Source organism: Poecilia latipinna, unplaced genomic scaffold, assembly GCF_001443285.1.
Source record: "Poecilia latipinna isolate Pla-1442-1.1 unplaced genomic scaffold, P_latipinna-1.0 Scaffold2703, whole genome shotgun sequence".
Classification (NCBI taxonomy): domain Eukaryota; kingdom Metazoa; phylum Chordata; class Actinopteri; order Cyprinodontiformes; family Poeciliidae; genus Poecilia; species Poecilia latipinna.
The window spans coordinates 44,524-68,184 of record NW_015115319.1 but is presented as its reverse complement, the minus strand read 5'-3'; the positions used below and the strand labels follow the sequence as shown (position 1 = coordinate 68,184).

Genomic DNA, 23,661 nt, shown 5'->3' with positions numbered 1-23,661 from the left:
AGTCCTTTTGCTCCCATGTAATCTTTTCATAAAGTAGACGTTTGCCGTTGTAAAGTTGTTTTTGGTTTTAAAAGCTCATATTATCTCCACAGGCGATTGGCTAACAATCACTATTCTCACCAGTTTGTTCGAAATACTTTTCCCAGATTAGCCACCATGCCATAAGCACAAAATGCACGAGTTTGGTCCATTTAATATCCAAAAATTTTGATATGTCATATTTGCAGTTGTAAATTTATTCCACTAATATTAAAATCATCTTGGAGTTTGAGCCAGCATGTTTTTATGTAATATCAGTTTTTAAAGTGTCAAGTGCTATCTTGGTTAGATTGTTTATATGCAGGTCAGAACCAATTTTAAGGATATTAGTAAGACAACTACTTACTAGCTGGGAAGCAAATTCAGTTTATTAGTAATATCCTGTGTATTTTCCTTGCCATTTTGTAGGCTGCTATAATTGATACCAAAGTTCACTTTATGTGTGAGCATGAAATGGAAAATTCCTTCATCTTCAGGTGATATGCACACATGTTGGAGGGTTGTAGGAGTTAGAGAAAATTTTTTTGCATAGGAAAATTTAATCTCAAGCAAAATCAGCTGCAAGATTCCTAAATTGAGAAGTTGCATTCATTTTTTTGTTTGTTTGTTTTTGTTGTTTTGGTCGTTAAGCAATCAGGGAAAAAAAGAGAGTCTGAAAAAAGGTAATATGGACATAACTCCACAGGTCGTCTGTGTTTGTATGCTTCTGCCACAGTCTGAACAGGATGGGGAGCGGCTCAATGGTTTGATGCCGATGTCTACTTTGGCCCTGGCTGGCTGCACAGATCTGTTGTTGATAGACTGTTTGAGATCTGGACTTTCACCACACAACGTTTCATGTTGTTTGAACAATCAGTAAGAGGACGAGCGTCTCTAACAGTCAGACAGTGAATTTGGTACAATGTTTCCATGGCTTACACCAAAACACTGTTTGTTGTTTTCCATTGTGCTGTTGCAAGAAGAAAAATGGCGGTGCCTTAATAACAATTTGCCGTCCTGTCAGTTTGAAGAGTTATTCTGTGGCAATCTCAAGAGCAATTACCTTATTTTCCAAACTATAGAGCGCACCTCACTATAAGTCACACTTACAAATTTCTTGGAAAAAAAACAAACAAACAAACAAACACAAAAAAAACTGGAAACGTACATATATAAGCCGCACTGGGCTATAAGCTGCTGGTATCTCCGCCGCTCTCGGTTTTCCACCTCGATATCCTTCAACTTAAAAGCTGCATCATATGAGTTTAAAGAAATTTCTCCGCCGTACCTGCTGTTAGCATGTGCTTGTTCTAAATGAAAATTAGCGCTTCCTTATTTGATTTCCAGTCTTGACTTCCAATGATTCACTTCCTGCTAAAGCACCCCCTGGTGGTTGAAGAAAAATCCACAGAAAAGCCGCACCGGGTTACAAGCCGCATGGCTCAAAGCGTGGGAAAAAAGTAGCGGCTTATAGTTCGAAAAATACGGTACTAGTTTTACTTTAGTGCTTCAAATCTAACAGCAACAGTCTCACGTTACGTTCCCCAGATCATAGAGCCTGAAGAGAGTTTTACTACACAAAATGAATGTTTTATCTCAGTATTCCTGAAAACAGATGCTCCAATGCCACTATGTGAATTTTATTTTATAAGTGGTGCTGGAAAACACAAGTTAAAACAAAATAATTTAAACTACTTGGAAAAATTAAAGAACTGAGTCAGGAATTTAGTTTATGGATTTGGAGGAAAATGTTGGCTGTCAGCGCAGCTCTTTATTTTAACATGACAGGTGATGCTAAAATAAACAGACAGCAAGAAGGGACAGTGAAGCTACTACAAGTGGAGCAGTGGATCCTGTTTGTTAGAAGATGGACCAGATAGTAATGTTTTTTTTTTTTGTTTTTCCATCCATGTGCATCATCAATACAATTGAGACACATCTAGCTGAACAGGAACACACTAAACCTAAGGACTGCGACAGGTGGTGGGAATATGGAAATCACATTATTTTTGAGGTGGAGCTCAATTAAAAATTTAAATTCAGAAATATCTTACCTGTGGTAGATAACTGCTGTATTAGTCCACATGACGTGGTCCAAAGGCTAAAGCTAATGCAAGAAAGCTACCAACACAAAATAGACTTTTACTGTTTCGAAACAATCTTTACCTTAAAACATGTCACGGAGGTTTATGCAATCCTTATTTTGGACCTTTAAACTATTATCATGTTTGCACTGGATGGGTATTTGCACAGAAACTGTTGAGTATTTACAGAGGAAATAAGAAGTGGAAACACATGAGGCATTTATGCAGAACATAGCCGGAAAATTAAGGCAGTCTAAAACTTGGTAAAAGTTCAACTAAACTGCCATAACATTTTACCGTTTTACGTTTACGTCAGACACTTTAAATATTCTTTTCTAAGTGTGCGGCACGCTTAGAACTGGAAAGGTTTTGAACGCAACTAACCTTCCAGTGTAAAACAGCGAATGGTTAAATCACGTTCACATAAACATCTGGGACGTGTTTTAGACTGGAGCTGTTTAAGTCAGCTGCAGCCTTTGCGACAAGCTATTCTGGACTGGATCATTTAAACAAAATGAAGGCTCATTGACAGCCAGTAGCAGTAGCAGAAAGTCCAAATCATGAAACAAAAAAGCAGGTACTTGAGCAACAAGAAGGCACTGGCAGAAAATGATGACAAAGCACCTTCGAGAACAAAGGAACCTGTGGAGTAAATTTAATGAAAAGGCAGATGGTGGCAATCAGGTGACCCAGTCCAGGTGACAAACAAGTCTGAGTTTTTACCTAATAGCTGAAAGACGCTTCAAAGAAAATAAGAACAACCGAACCAGTTTCCCATAAAAGGGGGTCTTTGTGTTGCTCTTCTTCTGGTTCGTCGTCCCTCATGAGCCGGCCCGTTCTGCCGTTTGTCGTTTTCCTGCAGAGATATTCATACAGGATCAGATCAGTGGAGATGAGAAATGGACGACGCGGAGAACAAAAGAAGTCTTTGTGAGGGACCTCCACCACGGAGAAGGGGAGGTGGTTGTTGGGGACGGGGGTTTTGGGCTTCAACGGTGGTGACAAGTGGAAAACCATTGATGTCGATGGTGAATAAAATGAACGGCTGACTCACCCTTCTGTCAAAGACCCACCAGTCTCTTCTCTGAGTCATATTTCCATTTTCACAAAACCCCTCTCACATGGAGTGGCCTTTTTCTTTCACAACAGGGAGAGATTGAGCTCGTGCTACTCGTGGGGATTGCTTCCATTGATCCCGGCTTTTCAGCACTCTGCACCGCTCCGCTTTCCTCCGCTCTGTAGGGTCTCTTCAGATAACTGCGGAGGGATGAATGTGGAGCAGCTCTCAGGAACATGGACGCAACGCTGCTGCCGTTCACTAAAAGTTTCTCCAGAACCCTACGGGGGAACGCTTTAATCGCTCTTAATAGAGTCGTCGCCTGTAATGATGTAAGAGGAGAAATCTGCCAGGCTCTGCGTGGCTTCCTCTCGGAAAACAGCTGTGTCAGTTTTAGCATTATTCATTTGCACAACACATCCGGATGAATTATATAAATTACACCATTACTTTTCCAACACATTAAGTTGGATCCATCTATCATTGATTGAGTATTGATGGATGCAGCTTGTTTCATGCCTGCGGATTGTGCAGATCCACCTCCAGATGTTTATTCATGGAGATCGCTTTGGTTACAGCTCTGAAGGCTTCACGGCTTCGTGTTTTCACCACTCCCTTGTCTTCTGTTTTCTTTTTCCAGCTTGTAAATTTGAAGAAGGTGTTGGCTCTTACTTTAACATTCTCTATAGTTTCTGAATCAGACAAACAACAAGAGTTAGGAATGCTTCCCTTCAGGTCTCTAGTTGTTTCAGACAGTTGGCTTTAAATAATTAAGATTATTCATGCACGTCCTGGGAGAAAGAATCAGTTCACATCATAATAAAACTTGTTTATTTATGTGCATTTCTTTTTCGTTTTTGCTCCATCTCTTGAAACCATAATTGTTTCTACTCCCTTGATAATATTTCTTGCAAACTTGAGTGTGAGCTGAGTGAAAACTGAACAACTTTTTTGGAAAGTTCGCATGGAATTTTTTACTGCTTAAATCCCTTCGGAGTCGTAGCGTTAGCTCAGAATGGTCGGTTTTTTTCAATGCCCTTCAACTTCTCTACATTTTTCTTGAATTACAACCACAGATTTTATTTAAGATGGGATAATTCAGAGGTGAAAATAACATAATCCATAGCTCCAAAACTATTTTTAACTAAAGTTTGCAAAGTGTGACATGCACTTATATTTAGTCCCCGTCAACGAATACGGGGATGCAAAATTGCATCGTACAATTTAATCGACCAAATTTTACGATGCAATTGCAGGTGCAAAGTCTTTTAAAGTATGTTTTGACCAGCATTGCAGATCTAGAGATGAAACGTTTTGCTAATCTTTTATGACAAACCAGATCAAACTCTGTCAGATTGTAGGTAAAGCCTCTGTAAATGGCTATTTTCAAGTGTCACCAAAGATGTTTGGTTAGATTCGGGTCTGTTTTTTCCTTAATGATTAGAACTCATGTGAGGAGGTGAACGTGGCTCGCTGTAGTCCTGGCCTTTTGTCTCCAACTTTTAGTGTCTGTTGAATGATTAGAATGATTAGATTAGAATAAGCACTTGGAGTATGACCCCTTAGAAAGATCACAGTGACTATTAAACCTAACTACGCAGAGGTTAAGATTTAACCTTCTCTATACCGTTACTCCAATTCTGTCCGGACATCTCCACACCCTCTATGCTAATGAATTGATGCACAGTTAGCAGGTGGGGGAAGAATATTTCTGCCTTGATGCCTAAAATGTTCTGACCAGCAATACAGAACATTTTTTAACTGAGCTTCAATCTATAAACTCTCTGCTGCAAATCTGGAAACCACTAGAGCGCAAGTAATGATCAACAACAAATAATGAACAGCAACATTAGCTGGCTGTTGCATTCAGAATAACCAACATTTCCATTTACAGTAGCAGGGTTTTTTTTTTTGTTGTAGTCCAGCCAGATAGGTTGCAATAATACCAAAAAAACTCAAACAGAAAAATATTACCTTTTTATACATAAAAGCGACCAAATTCCTTTTATTATTTAGCAAATTTTTCCTAATTAATTATTTTTTCTTATTAACACATTTTGAAATTTTAACTTTATTCCAGTCATCCTAAGTAGAATTAAAGCTTGTGCTGAGCTCAGACCCTGTTAGAAACCATCAGGTTGAGGTCTTTGTGTTTGGATGTGTTTGTTTTTATTGAATAAGTTTTTAAAGTGACTTTCACTTGCCTTGGCATAATGCTCAGACTTCTTATCTGACTTGTAATAATTTACAAATAGTAGACATTCATATATTTACAAGAAAGGTAAGTTGCTTATGATTGGTAGGATAAATTTAGATATTCGAATACTAAATAAGAGAAGCCTTTGACAGAGCCTGATTTGTTTTGGTCCCTGCATGCTGATCCAGCATTAGAGGAAAAAACCTTGTTATGGGCTCAACGGAAATGTGTCTTAATGGAAACATACAGATTCTTCAGCTTAACACCGCTAAGAAATATACCAATCCATGAAATATCATAAGCATTACTCAGTCCTACATTATTCGTTTAGTTCAGAAGACAACGGCTGAGCAGATGCTTAAGTTACCGAACCTTATAGGCAGTGATTTATGGGGTGTGGATGTTCGAAGCATGTGTAAAACTCACAGGTTTCTGGTAGAAAATGACCTCTGCTTTCTGACTGCAATGTTATACTGAACCTGAAAACGCTGATCGCCTCAGTACAGTTGATGCTCATGATCTGGGTTTTTGTTGTTTTTAAGGGTGTTAAAATGTCTGTTTGGCTTCTTGGCTGGAACATTTTAGAGGTAGGGGCTTTGAAAATAGTTACTCAGAGACCAAAATTGAAAAAAAAAAAAAAAAAGGGCTTGTCATATTGAAGTCACTTTTACATAGATAAATATGTGTACAGAACTGGCCTTTTAATTTCATGCCACATTTAAAGATACAACTCAGAAATTGCACTTGTAAATGATAATTTTTTCAGGTCATTTGAACTGTAAATAAAAACAATAAAAAAGAAAGTTTAATGCAGACATATGGGCGAGCGACCTGCAGTTTCTCTGCAGGGTTGATTTTTCTGCCTCTTCTTTTCCTCTTGACGATCCTCCTCAGATTCTTGTTGGGTCATGTGAGGGTGTTGGTGGTTGTGGTGCCATGTGGTCGTTAAAGCGCCGTTTGGCATCGTGGGTAGGTGCCAGTTCCTGTTGGAAAATGACATCAGCACATCCATAAAGCTTGTCTAAGGAGTGAAGCATGAAGTTCTCTAAAATGTCAATAGTGATCACGGCCTGTATTCATTTTTATTTCTCCCATCTGTCACAAATATCTCCAGTGGAGTGATTACTGTCAGAGTTTAGCTCTCATGTTCCTGCAACTGCAGCTGTTGAGTTTTCTTCTGTTTCATAAAACTCACTGGCCCTGTAACTTACGCTAAGCATTGATTTTTTTTTTTTTTTTTGAGAAGACATCAGTGTTTCTGACCGGATTATTCTGTTTGTGTGGACGGGAGAGCTGAGCCCTGTCTAACCAGGTAACAGCAGATGAGGGAGACGTAGCGGCTAAAACACCAAAGGAAGTATATCCTTCCCTTCTCGCTGATGACGGCTAATTCTGTGAAATTCCGCGTTTTCTTGTGGATTCCATTTTGTTTATTAAATTCCGTGATTCTGTCCGCATTTTGCGCGTAGCAGAAATTACAGTGCCCTATAATTATAACAGTGTGATGATAAAAACAGTAAAAACAGAGAAAATCTGTGAAATGGCAAATCATTTTTGCTAGCATGGTTCCTGCAAAAAAAATGTACAAAGAGAAAGTTATGGAGGTCGATGTGGTTCATGTGACTGAAATGGTGAGAATGTTTCCCACAATTCTTTCCGTCCAAACAACACTGTGGCTCAAATAATAAACCTCCCCAACCTCAGGGTGGAGACTCTTTCATTGCTGCATTACAACTACAAACACAGAGACCAACACGAATAATTTCCGTTGCTGCTAGTGGGAAAAATTAGGATTACCATTAAGCCGTACGCTTCTTTTAAATCCAAAAGGAAATAGCAACCCTGCTTATAATCAAGGACCTGGAAGTACAGGCTTCTAATAACAGTTCATTGTTTACCAGTAATTTGTCTCTACAAAAGCAAATACAAGGATCAAGGCTGAACTGTCACAATAATCAGCAATATACAGTAAAAATCCTTATGCCGTTAAATCATGGGATGCACGATTATGGATAATTTGTCTCTTGCTGAGTGCACTGTCCGTTCCAGTTATGGTGGCAGGAAGCTGAATGCCTCCTTTGTCAAAGGTCACCATCACATTAGCCGACTGTCTTTTGTTATTCCCACTACCCCAGCTGTAATTACACACGGGAAACACTGACACCATATGACAGACTGGCATGAGAGCGTGCTTTCTGAGGCGAGGCCGCGGCAGCACGTTCACTAGCTGTGCACAAATAGACACCCGACTTCCTCCCCCCGATATGTACACATGTCTGGCCAGCTCCTGTTTTTTTATTGACAGGGATATCATCGTCCCTGTTAAACCTGATGTCTCCTCAGTAGCTACCTGTAAAACAGAAAGGGGAAAAAAAAAACATTTTTATGGTGGCTTTGTCCAGTTTGTGTAGATTTCTCCCTCAGACTCGCAGTAGTGCTTTTTAATGAATGATCTTTAGCTCAAGGCCTTGGTCCCATGATTTTATTTTCACACACTCAGAGTAAATCCAGAGGAAGTTGGAATTTATAATCCCCCCCCCCCCCCACCCACCCTAAAATGTGAAAAGCTGATTAGGTGGATTGTTTAGTGTAACAATTATAGATCCCAAAAATGTCTCTCCTTTCACTGCCGATTGTAATATCCCACTCTCTGTTTTCTTACCGTTCGGTCCGTGTGAACCGCATTTCCAGCGGCATTTGTTTGGGAACACCACGGCACAGCAGAGTGCAAAGCGGGGAGAGCAGAACATCATAAATCAAAGGTCATATACATGCAATGCAGCTCGTGCTTTGCTCTCTCAAGCATGGGCTGAAACGCTACACTTGGGCTCATATTCTCATGAAACACCGACTTCATAAGCATGTCACATGACTCCCTTCCACTGTGGTCCTGAATTTGTGCTAAAAGCCGGATGTGTCACATTCATGAATTCAGTATCAGCCCATCCTTGACTAAGCAGCTTGTGGACTGAAAATATTTTTTTTCCCCCTGCTGTTTAAACTATAACCTGTTTTCCCTGTATTGATCTGTGTACTTTGTAGTAAAAGCCAATATCGTGCACAATTCAGGAGACTGAACTGCGAAAGTTTTGCTGTTGCTGTGAACAGAGTCACAATTAATCTAATTTACTTTTATTTGACTACTACAAATGAAGGAAATGCAGATTAAAGCAAAGTTTTTGGTCATCACACCCCACACACACACGTAACTCGATAGACAACCCATTCTGAATCAAGATCTGATGGCCTACGAACGTCGGCTTTCAAGCCTGGACATGGATTCAATTGGATTAAAGTCTGGACTTTGACTGAGGCATTCTAACACATAGACATGTTTTGAATAAACCCAGAATATTCACCTCCAGCAACGTTTCCAACACGTGTGAAGAGTTGTATTTAAAAGCTGACTGTGAGTCTTGGGGACTGGACTTTCAGACATTTGATCAAACGGTCGCCAGTCTCAAATCTTTCACAGCGTCCCAAATGTTTTCTTCTTACTCAGCTCTGCATGCTGAAAAGAAGGTATCTTCCCAACATGATGCTGCCACTACCGTGCTTCAGCGTCATGTTGTGGTCATTGTGTAACTTCTGAAGGCAATTCAGAATCGAACTTGGACTTCATTTAGAGGAATCAAAGCAAAGTTTTACAAATAAAACTGAAACAATATATATTCAATTTCCCTCTTAAGGACCATTTGTGTTGGTCCGATATGTAAAATTCAAATGAAAAAGATTAAAATTGTGTGTGTAACCTGAGAAAAGGTTAAAAACGTTCAGGTTTTGTTGCTTCTGCAGGTCACTTTGCTTTCCAGTTTTACGGCATTCTCTAAATATTCATGCTAAGTTGATCTGTCTTTAGGTGCATAGGTGGCCTCGTGTTGTGCTTAAAAGGAGATCTTATAGCAGTCGATCTTTGAATTCCTGGATGTTTAGCTCAGACTTTAGTTGATTTGGACTCTGTTAAGGTCTGGACTCCTTAACAGAGTCCAAATCAGCAAAAGGCTTACAGCGACTGATTGCCTGGCGTTCCTCAGTCTAGCCGTCGTGTTGTAGGTGCAGCTGTGCCTACGAGGGCATCAGTGGACAGGAAGTGGAGGGTTGGTGAAAACACAGCTGGGAGGAGGGTGTCATGTCCAGCTCTGCCCTCTGCCTCCCCGCCCTCCCCTCCTGTCCATCCAGACAAACAATGAGGGAGCCGGAGCCCCGTGAAGCCAGGACGTTATGACACACAGCGAGCGCTGTGCTCTGAATCTGCTTCGTCTAATGAGTGATAATTGGAAAAGGAACAGAAGAAGGCATTTCTTCTGTTCTTCTTGGACAGGGGTCAGCAGCCTATACAGCTTAAAAGAGTCTTCTTTTTTTTTGCTTTTGTTTCTACTAAGTTAATTTGTTTAAAGCCACAAAAGTCACATTACTCTTTAGAACATATTTAATGTGTGAGAATGATGGCTTAATTTGAGTGTTTAGGTTTTAGAACAAAGAAAATAAGAAACCCGGGAAGAAATGCTGCATGAAAACTGATCTATGAATAAACTGGTTAATATGTGTTTTCTCTTTTTGCCTTTTAGTAGTAGTTTAACCTTTTAACAGTAGTTTAACCTTTTAATAGTAGTTTGACCAGCTTATTGGCTTAGTGATTCATTTGCCAACTGCAGTTTTAAAACACTGTTTCCTTAGTAGGACTGAGTTTGGTTTCCCAAAGTGAAATATATCCAAACAGCCAAATGTGTTGTATTTCTGAGAGAGGGAACAGGATAATATCCTTATTTCTGTCAGCTGGAAGACGTTTCACTGCAACAGGTGCAGGTAAGGGCTGCGTTACCCTACGCTCCATACAGCTGGGGGAAACTACAGGCTCTCCATCGCTTTCTCTGGGATCTCATTAAAAGCACATCAAAGCACAGGATGGAAATATTTCTAGCTGAAACTGTAATTTATTTACAACCTTTAAAACCACAAACTGGTTAAAAAAAACTAAAACTAAAAGCATTTCTTGGGAACAGCTGTTATTTAGCATTTCCCTTCGAATACTGAGACAAAGGTAGCAAGAAGTCAAGAAAACCACAGAGGGCTTTTTTTAGTTTATGTGTTTGGTTTATTCAATAGTATCGGTACACTGTAAGCATATGAAGCTGTAGTCAAATTGCTTGTTTGTGGACACAAGCTTGGCCGTTGAAGCTGATTCTCATTATTTTATGCTGTAAATTTAAAACAGAACGGATGTTGCTGAAAGTAGAAACAAAGTATGAAACCTCAAATTTCCCTTCAGGTTCCACATGTTGTACAGATAAAAGAAAAATAAATAACGGGAAACAAAAAGAATGCAAAATGATTAATATCCCTGCAGCTAGGCCTTCAGCTCAGAACCTGTTGGTTAGTTTTCTGCAGTGAGAAGCCAGAGACTAACAAACTTCACGAGACAAAGTAATGCAGTCCTCCTGCTTCACTTTTTAGGGAAACAGCCTTGCTCCAGGTTTCAAATAACAATACAACAACAAAAACACAGTTCTTTTTGTGTTGCATTTGTTTGTTAAGTTGTCTGTTAGTAGCCAAGGAACCCTCTGTGGCTTTGTGGACTCTTGATTACCTTTTTCTCAGCACTCAGAGGGTAAATACAGATAAAGTTCCCAGAAGAACCTGTAAAATCAGAGCCGCCCAAATGCATTCTGTCTGAAAAAGGCAGAAGATAGAAGGAGAAAAGGTGAGTAGAGTGGGACATTATGGTTTTTATTTAAAGAAAACACTACAGAGTAAATAAAACTTTATTGGACTATCTGAGCTTTATCTAAGATTGTGCCCTTAACTCTTCTACCGTAATGTGCTGCGGTCAAATGTTTGTAGGAGAAAGCTATAAAACAAGGAGCTGTTCAATCCACAAGAAGGAACAGGCAGAAATAAGTGGGACAAAAATCATATTGTATTTGTAAAATTGACTTTTTTGAGCATTGTGTCATTTGATTGCGTTATTCTCTCATCAAACACATTCCTGGATTGTCGCTTTGGTCCTTCTGCATGTTTGAGCAATCCTTGAATCTCCCCTGGTATCCATTCTGGGTGTAGAAATGTTTGCTGTCACCTTTTCCACGAAGCTTCTCCCTGCAGCTGCAGTTTCCAGCCCAGCCTTTGCCTAACAGAGCTGCCCCCGCCGCCACTCAGCTCCTACTGACTAGCTGCAGCAGCAATTAGCAAACACCTGGTGGAACTGCCCATCTGCTTAGCTTATCTTACAACTACCACTTCTCAGTCCAAAGGTCCCAAGAAACAGCAGAGTAGAAAAGCATTGTTGTGATGACATGCTGTGTTGGAAAGAGCAGGAGCTTCTTAAAGAGACAGAGGCCAATTTCAAGACAGATTTCTTTTAAGGTGTGTTTGATATATACAGCATTTTTATGGCAACTGAAGGCAACATAGATACTTGATTGTGCAATAAAATGGAGCTGTTCCTATAAAATGCGTAATACTGCTACTTTCTTCTGTTTGGTTGCTTTTGCCAGGCAACCTGAGGTATCACTGACATTTTGCTTTCACCAGTCGCAATTTCTCATCCCAGTATTATTTCAGGGTTTATTTTTGAGACAGATGTTCAGCCTGTCTACAGCCCAGATTAGCTTCATGGAATTTGCCTCAGCTTTTTGGAGAGATCACTTTGACGTCTCACAGGTCGCCTGAGACTAATTTTGGTTTGGCCCAAGTCCTGACGAAAACAAAACTCCGATTCCAGTCAGCGGGGACCCAAGATGGCAAAGACAGCCACCCACACCCCAGTGCGACGTTCGTCTTTATAAGGAAAAAACATTTTTCTCTGTCACTAATTATATATCATTGTAAGCCGCAGAGTGATAGCAGCTAGTGCCATAAAGTCTCTCACCATTGCCTATTTTTACCACGCTATCTTTTTAGGCATTCATCCACACTGTGTGACTCTCATCTGTTACAAATTCAGAAAAATTGCAGATGCCTTTCAAAGGTCATTTGCTGGAGAGTTGCCTTCATGTCAGCAGCAGTCAGTGTCCCCAGAGTCCATGTGTTGACTTGTGGGACATAGCACTCTGGCCTTTCAGAGTTTAAGCTCCAGCTCAGTGTGGAGCTCAGAGTACAGAGAATATATTGACTTTTTTAAAGCTTAGAAAGACTCCTGCATGGCTTGCGGAGATGACGCATTTTAGAAAATATATTGCACTTTTACGCAAAAAGTATTTGTACCCTGCAAACCTTTTCACGTTTCACCAAGCTATCTCAAGAGGTTTTGGGGGAGATTTTATGTGACGTAGATCGAAACGAAGCAGCTGGGAATTGCAACTTTATGGTCTAGATCAAAACATTTGCATGTTTGATTTGGCCTAGTTAAAGTCCAGATCAAAAACCAATTGTAAGGCCAGAAAAAAATATATTTGCTGATGCTCAGTGACTGTGCTTGAGCTATTTTGAAAACAAGAATGGTTAAAAAAAAAAAACACACACAAAAGAACAACAACAACTATTTCCTCTATATCTGCATAGCTTGAAGAAACAAAGGATATGTCGGAGAGTTGCAGGTGTAATTGCAGCAAAAGGTGGATTTACAGGGGGGCTGAATCACTGTGGCTGAATACAAATGTCTGCCACACTTTTCAGATTTGTAGACATCTAAAAAATATGTTTATTCCTGTCTTTCCACTTAATAATCTTGCTCTACTTTGTGAAGTGCATCACATAAAATCTCAAATAAACACCTTGAAGTTTGTTGATGCTGTGTGATGCTTCCCAAGCACCGCGTGACATCAGTCCTTAGCTTTCATTTCCACTTATTATTTTGCGGAACTCAGTTCTGAAGTAGAAATGAGTTGCTGAGACGCCACAGTCACCTTCACTCAACCTGCATGAGAACAAACCAACACAAAGGCCTCTCATGAAATGTAATATAGATCAGCGCATCAGCTTTGGCATTTCGTTTTGTCCCTGAATGAATGAGTGGCTCTCAGTGTGCACACATGTACGTTCCAGCTTTACTTCTGCTCGAGAGTTTTGTCCAGTGGGATGTTAATAAAGACAGAGTGGATTTTCTGTCTGTTTGCCAAAGTGAGGTCTTTTCCATCCCCTTCCTCCGTTTGTTCTTTAACATTCTATCCTTTCTGCAAGACTGAATAAAGACCTTACCATGAGCCGCACCTTATAAGCCAATGTTTGGATTCCCTTCAGCACCACCGCCAAGAGATCTCTGCACATGTAAATGCTGAGCAAGGGGTAATCTTCGGAGAGCCAAAAATCTACACAATATATGCTCAGGAATCATCAGCTATGAGGTGCTACTTTATTCAGATTGAGAGAGCTGGATCACTGTGAGAGAGAAAAGCAGCTTCTGCTTCTTCGGCACCACATCTCCGTTGAGGAAGTGGAGTGTCAGCTACGTGTCTGGGGTGGATTTGCGAGGCCGGATGCTTAAACAGACAAAGCAAGCTTCAGAATCAAAGAGCTGCCAGTCCTGAAGAGCCTTTGCGCACTTCGTGCTTAGCTCCAGATTTATTTTATATCCCCTATAAATGCCTTTGGTTCTGCATGAAACTTGACTTTAACAGAAGCATTGCTCTTTGCTTTTTCCTCAACCCTTTACTTTCCTCGAAATAATAATATACTTACAGGTAGGCGAAAAGTCGAATGTTCCCCAGTCAGGAGAGAACGGGCCTTCAGTGCATCGTGTTAGGACGGTGTTAGCTGATTTCAACATGGATAGTAGAAAATCTGTCCAAAATCTCCCACAAATGGTTCGGTGTCCTTTCGATGACTCCTCATGCTGACCAGTGGGCAGATGTGAACTAAAGTGACCGTTGGGTTTTCAGCTACCGCTATCGTTTTGAAAAACCATTGTTGTGAACACACATACTTACACGCAGCTTCCTCCATATTTATCAGCTGAGTAAAAACCCTTAAAATGCCTTATTGAGTGAGATTGTGATGCCAAGCAATCATGTGATAATTTGGTGTTTTTTTTAGAGTTTTTTTTCTTAAAGGAAGAAGAACTTCTAATTTTTCTAAACAGCAACCAAAACCAATCAATAACTCAGTTAGCTTGAATTCTCCGTAGGCGTCTTTGACATTTTGCTTGCTAGTCTTATTGCAAAAGGAGCGTATTAGCGGTAAGTGTATTCGTGGGAGCTGCAGGTGCCACTGATTCTCATTCGGGCCGCTTAACCGAGTTATCTTGCCGTGTCTTTTCACAGCCATCTGTTTGGTATTAACGTGAAAGTAGATGTTAGAAACCGGAGTATCAGGTCGCCTTTGACTGCACAGAACATCACGACATAGCGCTAATTGGCAGGCTTGAGCCTCTGACTGAGTCAAAAAGACAATTGGTTAGCAGTAAAGGCGTGTGACGATGTGGAACAAATTCAATCTTAACATGCAAGGGAACAACCACAAAGCTTTTTGTGGAAAAAAAAAACACGAGTGGATGTTTGGCTCACACACCTGGGCCCTAACAGCCAGCTCATCTCACCTTTAAATAGCTCTCAAGTGAGCTTCCATTTTATAGATAGAATGAATAAGTGCTTTTTTTTGTCTTCAAAAATCTGAAATTTGAGTCTGTCTTATTTGAGGATGAAGTCTTTACGGATGTCCCTCTAATCTGGACCAGTCGTTTGCTTTCAGGCTGAAAAGTCGGCCAGAATTGATCGTCCTTTCTAACGCTCCCAGTGGAATTTGCCTTCCTCTGTGCTGCGGTCACAGTGTCCTGTTTCAAGCATAGGTTGTTGGATTATCTCTGACTTGTTGTGACAACAAATGGTCAGGTCTGGTGTATACAGTGTAAACTCGGCTCAGGGCAGCATGAGGGAAAAAAAAAAAAAAGTCATTGTTTTTTTTTTACAGAGGGTCTGCTTTCGTCTGCCGATTTCAGCAGCGTGGGGATGATAAACGCAGCAGCTTCACCCCTTCTGATTCAGTTATCATTCAGATTTTGAAAAGGCCGCTGACACATCCAGGAAAATATGCCGCGTATGTGTGCGAACAGATAACCCACCTCTATCTTTTGCTCGACATCTCTTTGCCGCCATCCTTTTTGATGAACACAAATTACAAGTATGCACACAAACAGGCACTGGTTTGGTCACATACCAGCACCCTGCAGACATACTGGTACCAAAGGAGACATTTTTCTGCTTCTTGCCTCCATATTAAAGCCTGTTATGAATCCAGATTCAGTATCAGCCTTTGCATGGGCGCTGAGCATGCACATTTCTTTTTTTTCCCCCCATTATTGATGATATCATCTGTGGAGGAAACACTCAGGCGCTCTGGTCAGAGGTCACATGACTTTCCCAGGCCAGAGTGTGTCTCTGAACATGAAGGGGACATGTGTCTGCGCATGCTCCAACATTTTCAAAAGGAGGGGAAGTCCAGACACTTGGGACTCAGTTCGTGATGTTCGGTCTTAGTTGAGGCTATCGAACAGAAAAAATAAAAATAAAGACTTGCAGGCTCGGCTTACCACAAGGGGGGGTCCGAAAAACAGACAGACAGTGGTTGCAGCAGCAGAGAGGAATGCCTTGAAGGTCAGTGACCCCACAAATTTAACTGTACAATACTGCTCAGCTTAATCTGCTCCAGTCACAGATAATTGCATACAGACTGTGGATTCTCAAACCTCACAGCACATAAGTGGCAGCTGCATTAGCCTCTGCCTAAAGCACCGCATTAGCAGACATATGTGAATGTTTTTGTTTTTTTTATTTAAACCCCTTTACATCATTGCTTGCTGAATGAAATCAATTTTGTTGCCAAAATATTCTACGCTGGGCAGAAATCAATCATTCCTCAGTTGTTTTATATTTCCCCTCCAAGCAGTCAGAATATATTATGACATTTTTAAGGTTTTCCTTCTAAAATACTTGAATGTTTTGAGATGTTAAAATACCTTTTTTTTCTTTTTTTTTTAGGAATGTGCCTCCTGATCTCAGAGCATGAGCCGCTGTTGTTTTGACACATAGCAGAGAACTTAATGGTGACCCAAAGCTGAATTGGATTAAAACCCTGGCATAAAGATATAATTTATTTTCATTTCTTCAGTTGTAGCTTAACAATTAGCAATTAGCTTGAGAGAGATAAACTGGTATTTTGGCGTCCAGTAGGTGAAAACCAAAGTGCTTTTACCTGTATACGTTCAATGAAAGATGATTAATCTCTTCGGTCCTGTTTCAGAACTTCTTCAGACATGAAGAAGAGCTGGCGCTTTGAAACTATTCAAATGAAGCTGTTCTTGGACTAGGCCAAAACTTTATGTGGAGGTAACATTTAGTAAACTCATCCTGTTGTGGTACAAACGCAACAATTTAAAAGAAGAAGAAGAATGAGTAGAATGAGTTCATTGCTTTTCAGAAAATTACAATTAATTCTTCTGCAACTAACTTAAAACCGTGATTACAAAAGCTATGACAAAGTTATGCATTTGGATTTTAATGGACTTAATAAAATATTAAACACCTGCTAAATATCAGAGTAGCTAATTATTATTATGATTTTTTTCCATTCTGCTTTTCGAAGAGTATCACAAGCTGATTATCATAGTAAGAAACTGGAAAAGTGCAATGACATCAAAACATCAAAATAACACAAAAAAGACATTGAAACATGAAATAAATCAAAAGAATAAAAATGTAAGCATCACTGGAAACAAAAGAAAGATGCAAATTAAAACAAAATGGGGAAAAAAATGCGCAGATGTGACCTAATTAATTAACCTTTGAACTTTATTGGAAAGCGGAAGAAAACAATAATATTCTCAGCCCTAATTCTGTCTCTCCTTTTCCTTTTCTACACCTTGATTCTTCAACCAATCACTCCACAATATGCAAGGGTTGTTATCAGAAACATTACACAGACAAAATCCAAAGAACAAAAATGTAGGAAGACCTACAGAAAACCCGAGTAATATTTATAAAGATAGTTTTGAAAGGTGGCAAAAAAAAAAAACACATCTAACCCAGTTATGACTAAAAACTTGAACCGTTTGCAGAGAAAAGAAGAGATTAACGTTAATTCTCAAATACAGTTCAAGTCATTAAGTGACTCAGAACACAAAGTGAGACAATGTCGTCTTACATTTATGAGGATTTGCCCATCCTTTACAGCCAGATCACATCTAGTGGCTCCTCACCTTCTGGTCCCTCCTGTGACGCAGAATGTTATCAGTTTCCCTCTGCGACCTCACCCACGTCAGGTTGAGTTTACTGCTCCACTAAAACCGACGTGTTCCTGACTTTCTGTCTCCCTTTCACCTTCCCCGTCTGGTTCTGTTTTTAGATATGTGCCAACGTGCTGATCTTCCTGTGCGCTAACATCATCGGGATCTGTACCCACTATCCCGCCGAGGTCTCCCAGAGACAGACCTTCCAGGAGACGAGAGGATACATTCAGGCCAGGCAGCACCTGCAGAGGGAGAACCATCAGCAGGTACACACACACCTGCGTTTCCTGCTGGAGTCAGACAGGGAGCAGCCGTGCCGACGTCCTCCAGGAAAACCCGTCACATACATGCAAATAAGTAACAAATTGGAGTCTCCACGTCACAGACTGATTTGTTTGTCTCTTTTTTTTTTGGTTCTTGTTGTAAGGTCAAAAACACAAATCTCCACAACTTTCTAGTTGACTAACACATTCCCACGCACATGCCAGTAAAACACAGTGACTCATTCAGTATTTTTAGTGGAAAATAATCTTTAAAAAGTCCTCTCTACGTGTTTGTGTGTGTGTGTGTTTCTCTCTTTCTTTCTGCCTTTTCTTTTAAAATTCCTCCCTCTTCCTCTCTCTCTCTCTCTCTCTCTCTCTCTCCCTTGTTTAGGAACGGGTGCTGCTATCTGTTTTGCCGAGACACGTTGCAATGGAGATGAAGGCTGATATCATTGCCAAGAAGGAAGACATGATGTTTCACAAGATCTACATCCAGAAACACGATAATGTGAGGTAAGCCCAGTAATGGACACAGCCAACCTAAGACGGCGTTGTACCTGACTGAGATGTTTTTCCCCTGAGAGTGACTGTTACGCATATCGTGGTTTGATGACACAGATATTAACCTAACCATGTTTTCAGTAGTAAATTATGAGAGGTAGGCCCAACGTTTCCTGTGCCTCTTTCTCATTACCATCTGGTTTTCACATCCTGAAATGGAAGAACTCACTACTAATAGAGGAACAAAAAAAAAACAGTTTCTGCAGAGATCTTCTGTGGCAGATGACCCAGATAAGGAAGGTTGATTTACGGCGCTTAGTGACATAATGCTTTGCCTCACTGCTGCCCTACTAAGGTGTGAATGTTCCAGGAACAATCAATTTCCTCGATGTAACCCAGATTAAAACCTTTAGTTTTTGTCAAGTTATTTTCAGGTCTTTTTGTGAAGGATTCAGCACAGAATCACATAAACAAACAAAAGCTACTCCTTTTTTGCTTTCACAGAATCCTCAAATTGAACTAATTCCGAATAAAATAATCAGTTTAATTCAGTTCAGAGTTTATCTCTTTCTTTGTTTTATCCCTGCAGAGCCTAAAAATCATCTAATATCGCCTCTGCAAATACTGAAGAGCCACCAGTGGTTCAGTGAAATAATACCCAGTTTTGACTCACAGGGTTGTTTTCTTAGGTTTTGTTCCCTTTGTAGGTTGGTTCTCTGACTCATAGGTCCTTGAGTCACGTCATTTCAGTTACTAAAAAATCCCAAAGCTGAAGTTTATCTGCACCAAATTAGGAAAAAAAAAACTCTTAAAATGATTTTTATTATAATGTGGTTTGGCCTCTGACTGGCCAGTAGTAAATGTGTTTATTGTGTGGGAGTTAGTAAGACTTGTAAAAGTATTAAAGTCTCTTGGATTTTTATTTTTATTTTTTTTGTTCACATTACAACCACAAACCTCAGTATGTTTTACTGTGGTCATATATTGCAGACCAACAAAAAGTACTAGCACATAATTTTAAAATGGAAGAAGGACACCTGCTTTTTCTGTTTTAATTTAGCAAATAATATATATATATATATATATATATATATATATATATATATATATATATATATATATATATATATATATATATATTTATCACAGTGTAAATTTAGCAATGTGAAAGACTTAGTTATTTGTTTGGAAAGCATTGGTGAAGGAGCAGCTTCATAAAGACTGAGGAACACAGCACACAGGTCAGGGAGGAAGTTGTCCTCACGTTACATCACCCTGAATACTTGACACCGTCCTGAAACAGAGTGCCGGCTGCAGCGTCATGCTTTGGGAAAGCGCGTTTTCAGACGAGATGGTGAAAGTGATGCTCAGAGTAAAAGATAAAAGAGTCTTCATACAAGGTAAAGCATGATAGGTTAGAATGACCCAAGATCTTTGGCAATAGTTGAAGATTACTGTTCTCAAACTCACTCCACTGTGAGTACAAGGAATTTCTGTAGACAAGAAAATGACAAAATTTCCAAAATGTCTCTAGATGTGTAAAGCTGGTGAAGACACACCCCAAAAACAATAAAATCTGGTTCTCCTTAATGTTGACTTAGAGTGGGCTAAGTAAAAAATATTAATAATTAACATGGACATAAGTAATCAGAATAAATGGCCAGTAAGAATAAAAATGCATAATGTAATTTCTATTCTGATCAGCCTCAGCTCGATTGGACTGAATTTGTAATCTGAATGAGAGAAGTTGGTTAATACGGCGAGTGATAATCCAAATGTCGTGCATGTAAAGACTTGTTCTGAGTGTGGCAGATTGACCTGACTGTGCATGTGTGCGATAAGTCGGAGAAGAAAGAATGGTTTGTTGCTCTCTGGTCGTCTAATGCAGGAAAACCAACAGCATGTGTTGCTTATAGCCTGCAGCTTAAATAGAGAGTTAAGTAACAGAACCTGGTGCAGATCCGTTCTGGTCCCTTAGAAGACACAAAACAAAGACACAACTCTTGTTTTTTTATGTGCAGTACAGACAGAAGTACCACTTCTTCTTCTTCTCTCTTTTTAGGGAAATGTTACCACTCTGCGCATACCACTCCATATAAACCATATATTCTGATTATTTAACCCGAATACATTTCCATCCGATCAAGGAATTTCGCACATGTAAACATAACCACAGTCTTTAAATTTGTATTTGTAAAATAAATCCGTACACCTGTTGTCCTTCCTACTTACAGTTGTGCACCTTTGTATGCTGTCTGTTCGTTCACATAAAATTCACATAAAATTCACATAAAACCACAACAGAGCATTCTGAGAGACAATCTGAGCTTAAAAGTTTAAAACTTCATATGTCAAAATATTACACTTTAGATTAACTTATTATATGGCGGTAAGACGTTACTGCCCACATGAAGCTGTGTAGAAGATGAAAAACCCGTCCCCTAGTGGGACAGACAGCATCATCTGTCACCTTGAACAGCGTCTTTGGTCTTCCTGTTGTTTATCCTTGTGCTTCGTTTCTTTTAAAAGTTAAACCAACAAAGTCAAGCAGACCTGGCGACGGCTGGGGGGGGGCGGAGGTGTTCTCAGAGGGGAGGGATGGATGTTGTGACCTAAATCTGACTAAACGACCAGAGCCGTGGCTGAACAAGTGTCTGCGACTCTTTTTGTCTCTTCTCTGCTCCAGTGGCATTCGGAGCAGTTTCCTCCTTCCTCTTGTATTTGATTAATCTAATTCTCCTCTTTTTTTTTTTCTTTTTTCCTTCGTCCCTCTCACCTCTCCCACCTCAACGTCTCATGATCTGCAGCATACTATTTGCCGACATCGAGGGCTTCACCAGCCTGGCGTCTCAGTGCACGGCACAGGAACTGGTCATGACGCTGAACGAGCTATTCGCCCGTTTCGACAAGCTGGCCTCGGTGAGACACCTGCTGCTGCTGCGGCTTTCGCTGCACAACTCTGAACCACCGACTCCAGTGCAACTGTGCAATCTGCAGCCTTAGCGGATCACGGATGAAAGTGGCATTATGTACTTTGATGAACTGCAAACGCCACTAGTTAGATTACGCGGAGACTTATCTACAGTTAAGTGAGAAACTATTTGTCTCCTTGAAGATTTAATCTTAATTTGTTTTGTGTAACACGCCAATGTTACACAAAACAAAAAACTTCAATATCTGATAAAGTTAAAGCCAACTAAATACAAGAAGTAGTTTTCATATAGTTACAAATTCTACAATTATGAATGTACAAACCATGCAGTCATCCTCCGTGAAGCCATTAATTAAAGCTAATTAATCACAATTTTACCAACTTTATTATTTCCAGACCCATAAGATCAATACATTTTCTGACAACATAAAGTAGACAAAAAAGACCCAATGAAGGGACACATAAAGCCCAGATACAAAGAAATTCAACAATGAAAATTTTGGGACTTCAGTGAGAGACATTGTCCACAGAAGCAGAAAACATAAAACAGTCGTGAACCTTACCAAGAGTTGCCTTTGAAAATTGCATAAAGAGTACATCTCTGACTAATCCATGAGGTCACCAATGAGCCCAAAACAACATCTACAGCACAGCAGACTTTATTTGGTGGAATTAAGTTCAGCGCTACTGATTTAAAAAATGGAGAGAGTAAACAAAAATGCCTTTATGGTAGAGCTCTAAGCACAAAACCTATGCTAGAAAAATGAAAAAAAAAAAAAAAAGCCTTCTTGGTCCACAAGATTCTACGTAAAATATTCTACAGATTTACCAAGACAAAAGGTGTTCATCTTGTCATATCAGAAAATCCTGGAGGAGAATGTCTGGTCATCAATTTCAGCTTGACGATGATCTGAGCAGCGCCAGAAAGCCGATCTCATAACGACTCAAAACAAAGACAATAAAAACCCAAATTGAAATTGTCGCACTTAAATTGGACCGAGATATAATAAACAGGCCGTTGATGTTCAGCCTGCGTCGTACAAAGCAATTCTCCAATGAAGAATGGGTAAAAATTCAGCAGCAGTGATGTAAAAGACTCTGGCACTCATCAAAAACACTTGTGGTTGCTGCAAAGAGTGGCACAAGTTGAGTTTAAGAAGGAGACATCTGCTATTTCTTTTAGGGCCATGTTGTTTTGGATAGCATTTTATCTTAACAAACATGGTGGGTTTTTTTTGTTTTTTTTCCAGATTATCTTTGAAATTAAAATTTGTGTGACGATCTGAGACATTCGAGTGTGACACAAAGGAAAAGGCTGAACAAATCCAAAATGCTTTTAATCACAGAACTGCTAGCTGAACGTTAGGTCTCACGAAAAACTTAACATTGTAGGTGAAATCTGTATTTTGCTGCTTTGCTGAACAGGAGAACCACTGCCTCCGCATCAAAATCCTCGGAGACTGTTATTACTGCGTATCGGGTCTGCCGGAGCCCCGGGCTGACCATGCCCACTGCTGTGTGGAGATGGGAGTGGACATGATTGAAGCCATCTCGTGAGCGAACACTGAACACTGCAACACACAGAAACCGTCATGAAATGTCCGTCAAGGTCCTTTTTTTTTTTTTTTTTAACAGCAGTGTGTGTATTTTCATCTGCAGGCTGGTAAGAGAAGTGACAGGTGTTAATGTGAACATGCGGGTGGGCATTCACAGCGGGCGAGTTCACTGCGGGGTGCTGGGCCTGCGCAAGTGGCAGTTTGACGTCTGGTCCAACGACGTGACGCTCGCCAACCAAATGGAGGCCGGGGGGAAGGCAGGGTGAGAACCTCCGGCTCCACCTGCTGCTTGACGTGGCGGACGACCGCGTTCTCCGTGCAGCTTCTGATTTCTGAATTGCTCGTGTTCTCAGACGTATCCACATTACCAAAGCCACCTTGCAGTACCTGAACGGGGATTATGAGGTGGAGCCGGGATACGGAGGGGAGAGGAACGCGTACCTGAAGGAAAACAACATCGAAACCTTTTTGGTGCTTGGCTGCAGCCAGAAAAGAGTGAGAGCTCTTATCTGCGTGGCTCCTCTTAAAATACCACGCCGCTGCCACATATTTCACACAAACAGCCGAATGCTTTTGGTCACATGGCTTTAAGGGCATTTATTTATTTTTTCCTTTCAGAAAGAGGAGAAAGCCATGATGGCCAAACTTCACCGAAAGCGTGCAAATTCTGCAGAGGGACTGATGTCCCATTGGGTGTCTGATAGAGCTTTCTCCAGAAGTAAGGAGTCTAAAGTCTACAAGAAGATGGTGATATTCCCTCTAAAATGTTGCTAGATCTTTTTTTTTTTTTTTTTTTTTTTTAAAAAATATTAACAAACAAAAACTCACACTATCTGTGAGCCATTTTTGGGCTTTGTTTGAGTTGTATTGCTTATGTTATTAGAAGATTAATGCAG

General features: G+C 40.2%; 1 protein-coding gene across 1 annotated transcript in view; it reads left to right on the top strand.

Moving 5' to 3' along the window:
• The window catches only part of LOC106938828 (adenylate cyclase type 6-like), a 30,749-nt gene extending 7,210 nt beyond the window's left edge, over nucleotides 1-23,539 (top strand). Inside the window, exons 4-10 of the mRNA XM_015021011.1 lie at nucleotides 17,630-17,779; nucleotides 18,168-18,289; nucleotides 21,085-21,196; nucleotides 22,635-22,762; nucleotides 22,869-23,027; nucleotides 23,119-23,260; nucleotides 23,384-23,539. Of these exons, the coding sequence (XP_014876497.1) occupies nucleotides 17,630-17,779; nucleotides 18,168-18,289; nucleotides 21,085-21,196; nucleotides 22,635-22,762; nucleotides 22,869-23,027; nucleotides 23,119-23,260; nucleotides 23,384-23,539 (969 nt within the window). The remainder of the gene's footprint in view (nucleotides 1-17,629; nucleotides 17,780-18,167; nucleotides 18,290-21,084; nucleotides 21,197-22,634; nucleotides 22,763-22,868; nucleotides 23,028-23,118; nucleotides 23,261-23,383) is intronic.
• Nucleotides 23,540-23,661: the final 122 nt, after the last annotated feature.